Source organism: Opisthorchis viverrini, assembly GCF_000715545.1.
Source record: "Opisthorchis viverrini unplaced genomic scaffold opera_v5_98, whole genome shotgun sequence".
Lineage (NCBI taxonomy): Eukaryota > Metazoa > Platyhelminthes > Trematoda > Opisthorchiida > Opisthorchiidae > Opisthorchis > Opisthorchis viverrini.
This window is the reverse complement of record NW_008751755.1, coordinates 668,737-674,952: the sequence shown is the minus strand read 5'-3', so window position 1 is coordinate 674,952 and position 6,216 is coordinate 668,737. Positions and strand designations below refer to the sequence as shown.

At 44.1% G+C, this 6,216-nt stretch overlaps 1 protein-coding gene across 1 annotated transcript in view; it reads right to left on the bottom strand.

The window, feature by feature from the left end:
* Positions 1-6,216, bottom strand: part of T265_05313 (hypothetical protein) — a gene marked incomplete at both ends in the record, with an annotated part of 82,770 nt that overhangs the window by 51,101 nt on the left and 25,453 nt on the right. The window contains 2 exons of the mRNA XM_009170296.1: positions 1,638-1,801; positions 4,436-4,531. Of these exons, the coding sequence (XP_009168560.1) occupies positions 1,638-1,801; positions 4,436-4,531 (260 nt within the window). The remainder of the gene's footprint in view (positions 1-1,637; positions 1,802-4,435; positions 4,532-6,216) is intronic.

The window sequence follows — 6,216 nt, the reverse complement described above, 5'->3', positions numbered from 1 at the left end:
CCTGAACGCTCCAGCACAAATACGTCTCCATGCCTATGGACAAGTGTACCCATCGGGGCCTTCTTGTTTTACGACTCGCTTTCACAGGGTGCATGGGGATATGCGTGAATAAAATATATTATAAAAGCTAGTTCAGTCCCAGTAGTTCTTTCAAGTGGTAGACTGCGTCAGCCAATACGTTTTTGGTTCAGTTCAGTTCAGTTCAGTTCATTTCAGTTCAGTTCAGTTCAGTTCAGTTCACTCTTCTAGCTCACAAACGGTGCACAATCGTGCGGTGGTTTTGGTCACTTCAGCTTCTTTCGATAAGGATAAGGCGCATAACTGGCTGAGAACCATGATTTGGACGCGACTGCCCAAACTATTCACTTACGTTAAATGTTTCTGCTTACTTCGTGTAGTAGAGATTGAGGGCTATACAATGAAGGCGATAGCCTTGATGGATGCATGCGCAGTAATTTCTGTTGGGGTTAATAACTGTCGATGCTCATGGAGTATCAGTTATTCTTGTGTTTCCGCTACACTGTTAATCTTGGTGTTGTATAGAGTTACTGTATTCTTTGATTGACTAATTTTTCTTCGCCAGTCTGGAAGCTATTTGTGGTCAGTTGTAATAAGTATACCCAGCATAATCAAGTGATGTTTTCCCCTGCATACTAATAGTGAGCAATGCGGCGAGGTGGCTCAATGGTTGGAGCGCAAATTTACTGACCGGAAGGTCCGTGGTTCAAACGCGACCTCTGTTTATCGACTTCCCCTGTCTAGGCTTGGAAAACCTGGCAGTATCTCAGCCCTCATGCTTCCTTCGGGTGGTACGGCACGAAATAGTGTTACAGCTGGACGATTCGGTTCGAAGAGTGAACAAAAATCAGTAAACCAATCAGTCGAGACTTAAATGCCAAAATCAGTGGCAAGCAGTGGTTAAAGACTTCTACCTCCAACAAACTGGAAATCGCCCAGGTGTCCCAAAAGGTTATTTTACACATGAACTATACGGGAGTACTGCTCCGCTGAATACTGAAAGTTTGCACGCTAGTTTGATTTTAATGGAGATCCAACCGAATCTACCTAGAATTCTTGTCGAAGTGCTTTCAGCAAACTTATGCATAGCTTTTGTATAACTTTAGGCAATGTACCGGGAGTTTTTCTTCTGTTTAACTTGATTGTGGTGTCAGGAAATGAAACTGGTTTACCTTGAACGCTCAACTTTGAATGTCATTGTATTAGTCCAGGGACTAAAAACGGTGCATGCGGATGCAGTAGTGCGTTCGGTGTATCTCAGTTTACGTCATTGATGGTCTTGGAAAATACAACTGAATAGAACGAGTGCTACTAGACTGCCCACTGGCAACTGACTGGCAGAAGAGGCAAGTGTCAACCAGCCAACCGAATACCGGATCCAAGTGTTCTGACAGTCACAGAGGCGATCAATCAGTGTACGTTTCAATGATTAACTCACAGTAGTGAGCTCCTAATCAGTGTGCAGTTTAATCACCAATCTGACGTCCAAGCATAATCTAATCTTAGCTAGTTGTGAACCACCTGAATAACTATTTTTCGAAAGTATTTTATTCATCTTTTGGATTACAATCTTATACATCTTAAGACAAGCAGTATAGGGAATAAACCCAATCACATACCTGAACTCGTCCAAGCACCGCTCCCGACTACTTATCTGCCACTGCGCTCTGTGATCACTCCACGTCAGTTGTACCTTCCGACGTCTGATGGTCTCGGTCATGCGCAGATTTCGTACAAGGCTTGCTATTTCACACCGATTGATCATCAGCTCAGTGTTTATTCGCTGTTACACAAAAATCAAGGATATGGTTTTATGAACACAATCACGTAGCTTCTGGTCAGTTAAATACAGTTATACCACGTAGAATTCTTTAGGACTGGGCTTAAATATGAGCAATGCTCATTCAGTTTGTCAGAAGCTTGTGGCTATGGACCTCGTTACTTCCTGAACAGCACAAATATTTTCAACAGGTTCTTCAACAGATATATATCACTATATAGAATCATCATCATCATTTTCAGGTATATGAACCGCGTACTTATTGTACAATGGCTATAAATGTCACAGTTTCGCTCGCCGATGATTTTTGAAGGCGGGGTAGAGACGCGAGCCGATATAATCAAAGCGTAAATTCAGGGGTTCCGTGGCCTTTTCGTCGGAGAGGTCTGGAAGAGAGCTGTGCATTGAAGGTAACAGCTTGGATGCAGGAGCGCTATTAAGGGCTTGACTGGGTCATGTCTCTAGCAAAAACAGTCAGACAGTTAGAGGTGAGATGAAGTTAAGAAAGAGAACATTAAATCAGATCACGGTCTACTGGGAAGTCAGACTTTATGTTTCACAATCTTCCTTCTACACGTTGGTTGATCGATCCTCGCCGACGGCTAGGCCGACTACGTTGGTGCAGAGTTACAACATATGGATGAACTCTTCTAGTGCGGTTTCTGATCTGCTAGAATGATTTGCCCGTCAGTTGGTGCATATCATGAGAGCATAACTGGCTTGTGAGAAGTCTTTTGTGGAAATTTGCTTATGTTCTTTCCTTACTATCTTAATCGTACCACAACTGCGTGTGAATATATGAATATCGCTACATCTAGGTTAGTCTGGTGATCTGCGTGCCGTTCATGTCAGCGCTATTCTCCCATTCCTCAGGATCTAACTTCTTCCTTCCTAAATGTAAGCAGTAGTGGAGCTTTTAATCTCTGGAGCACGACTTCCCCCAGCTGATCTTTTCGGAACTTTACTACCAAAAGTAACCATTTCTTCAGCTGGCAGATTTGTTTACCTCCACAAGAGTTGCCTGTTTTCACCCCGGAAAAATTTTGCCACTCAAATTTCACTCTCATAAGAGTTTCTCACAGTGCTACTTCGGTCGTTCGGGGGTTTTTATTCAGGGCATACGAGACGAGCGAGGTACCACGGCTCTGTCTAAATCATCATGTCAGAACTGGCAGACATAATCATGCTTGAGCGACGCAACTGGTTAGTCCGATGGTTCGAAAGATGACCCATTAACTGTCCTGGTTGGACGGATCGACCAGCCTGTTCACGTACGTCTTCAGTTTTTTTTAGCTATTAGCCGTTTACCAATACAGTGCCTCCAGCTAACGCAATTCCGTTTATCGAGTGAATGACAGCACTCTACCGGCTTGCAGGGCTAAAAGTAACCAGTGTGCTATCGTAGTATTGTAAGTCATAAATATCTTAGCGAATTTGTACGCTACCACACATCTTATTTTTTACGCTAATCATTTGTTTTCTTTTTTAATGACGTCGAAATTACAATGTTATCGAACATCACCGGGGGTTCCAACTCTACAAAAAGTTGGCTATTCTTTATTCACTCTATCGAACGTTCGTTTGGCCTACAAAGTCTCTACGGATCCTCTGATGTGACCTAATGGATGTACGACATATTACGCCCTTTGTCATTGTTCACCGGGTTTCAAGCGTCTTTGAACCTAAGAATTCCTGACATACGGGTCACAAACAGCACAGTTACTGGGTCGTCGTTCGAGGAGTCGGATATGTCATTTCTTTCTTTCACTAATCGTCATGTCTGTTGCTGAAAAACACGCCTACCGTTAAGAGGTTATTTCGATTTTGTGTCAGCGCATTCCCATCTTCTGTATGTGTAGAGCACTTTTAGATAGTTGGAATGGTCAGCGATCCCAGAAGCGTCTTTGGATAATTGTCTGAATCTGGTAGGGACACCGGATCAGCAATGCTGAAGTACGTCGAATGGTACTTGGGAGAAATAACTTACCCTCAATTGATGAACGGACCACACTGCATCGGTTGCGTTGGCTTGGCCACGTGCTGTGTATGCCAGTCGACCAACTTGCTCGATGGGCTCTTTTCGCACAACCACGTGAAGGGTGGAAGAGAGCCAGAGGTGGTCAAACAATGACTTGGCAGCGAAGTATGAAGGCCATTACCAGCAAACTGTGCTGCACTGTTCACTGTCGTCTTCCTGGATGGGGACCCCGACATTCTCAGACATGGCCCAGTCACGCCCTCAATGCCGCTCGTGCATCCAATCTATTGGCTTCAAAGCATAGCTCCTTTTCCAACGTCCCACTTGACAGCCCACTGACAATGCTGGATTTATGCACCAATTTATCACTTTCCGCCTGCAATGCGCAGCTACCTACCCCTCCCCCCTTCAAATCATCGGTGAACGAGACTGCGGCAGCTACAACCACTGTACGACGAGTACGCGGTTATTACAGCTGACAATGATGATGATGATACCTACTGTATTTACAGTCCACTCTACCGGACAGACCAAGCTGAGGATGTTGGCTCTTCTCATATGGCATTCATCAATTGGCTACTTTCTGGAGGGTCTCTGTTGGATCTATTTCCCATAGCTTAACCCCAATGGATGCTTCAGGAGCACTCCGCGAAACTTACCATAATCTCTTCCTCAAAGACTTCTTGCAACTCTTCTGAAGATAAGTGAGAGTTTGCACCAAGGTAATCCGTCATCTGGTTGAATTCCTTGCGAATCTGGCAAAAAAACGCGATATATTACTACTTGAATATGCACATAAAACCTAGTTACACTGGTGTAGCTTACTGTTCTCATCTTTCTGCGGGGAATAAGATGAATTTGGGGAAAGCAACTAGACCAATGTCCCGTACTGATTTTGTACTTTTTGGAGCACCATAGTGTACCTTCTCCAATTGTCCCTTCTTAAAGTGACAGGCTAAAATACTTGTTAAAATCAGCGAGCCTCACTCTAGCAGATATTTGCTCTCGATGGAATCGTCTGGTGTCCGCGGATACGAATCTATCCAAAATGTGAAGACATGTTCTTTGTTGATGATTTCCAACAAGGATGAAACAGCGGTAGTGGAGTTCGCTGCTTCTCAGCCAGAACTGACATCGCTCACAAGAAGATGTTTCCATTAAATTCAGCGCCAAAAACTTCTTTTGCAACGTGTTTACCCAACAGAAACCGAATTTATTCCTCCATATCCCTTGACTTTGCGTTGTATCATCATGACTTATTGTCGGCCGTTTATCAAACTTCAAACCCACTGGTGCTGATCGGACGGCAGCAGTTGGAACGTTGACTCATCTGTCCTTTTGTTTTGTCCTTTCTGCTAAGCCCATCCCAAAAATTAGTATGCTGTTTTTGATGTTTCCGATGGCAGTTGTAAATTCAACTAAAACTCGTCCGTCCCGGAAGCCCAAATCACTTGGAACCACTTGCACTTCGTGTAGATCGTCAGATGGACCGGTCAACAAGTTGTGAACTGCCAGCCTCAATGAGCGCAATTTCGAACAACACGGTTAATGAATTCATTTCAATCAAAGATTCCTCGAGGAAACGGTGACAGGCGTGTACAATACAGTCTCATAGTCTCTTACAAAAGTCAACAAGAACAGTCGCCAAGATGGAAGGTGACCTCGCAGCCCACAAATTAGCAAACGGCTAGACTCACTTTTGCGGTTCTTTGTTTCTCAATGTCTACCAAGTCCTTTTCGAATGTGTCGATTGCAGACCTACACCTGAAGGATTGCGCGTTAATTTCGTTCCAACAAACGGTGTAGTGGATTGCTTCGAGCGATGGATAGTCCTGACGAAGAAATGAAACAAGATGAGATGTCTACGATAAGTCAATCAGATTTGCAACTTCCACAATTAAGCGAACCATACACTTAATTGAGAATGGAAATTTCCTGCTCCAGTAACCTGGGAAGATGGTTCGCCAGTATGAACAGTTTAACAAGAAGGCAAAAAATCCTGTAACTGTTATAACTGCAGGTCTTGATGTACAGAAACCAAAAATTGGGAGGCCGAATGGGGGAGGTGTTATGGAGCGTAACATCGTTCTCGCCCGTGTGTGGGGTCTGTCAATTGAGTGCAACTGGCTACATCGATTGTTGGTCGCAACGGCATTGGTCCGTTACTTCAGTATTACACAAACCCACACCGAGCTTGCATCCTGTAGAAGATGTTGCACTCTGAGCGCTCTGCTTCCTCGGCATACAAGTCAGGCTACAATGAATGGCTACTTGTTAAACGGTGATACTACTGATGGGGCATGTGAGAAGTATGATCATCATCATCGACAGCATGACATCACTGTTCAACACCAATGTTTCACTGCCGTACAACCATGACTTATTTGAAAGCCTTATTGTAAAGAAAAGAATAAAGGTGGATGGGGGAGGGACTTAGTGC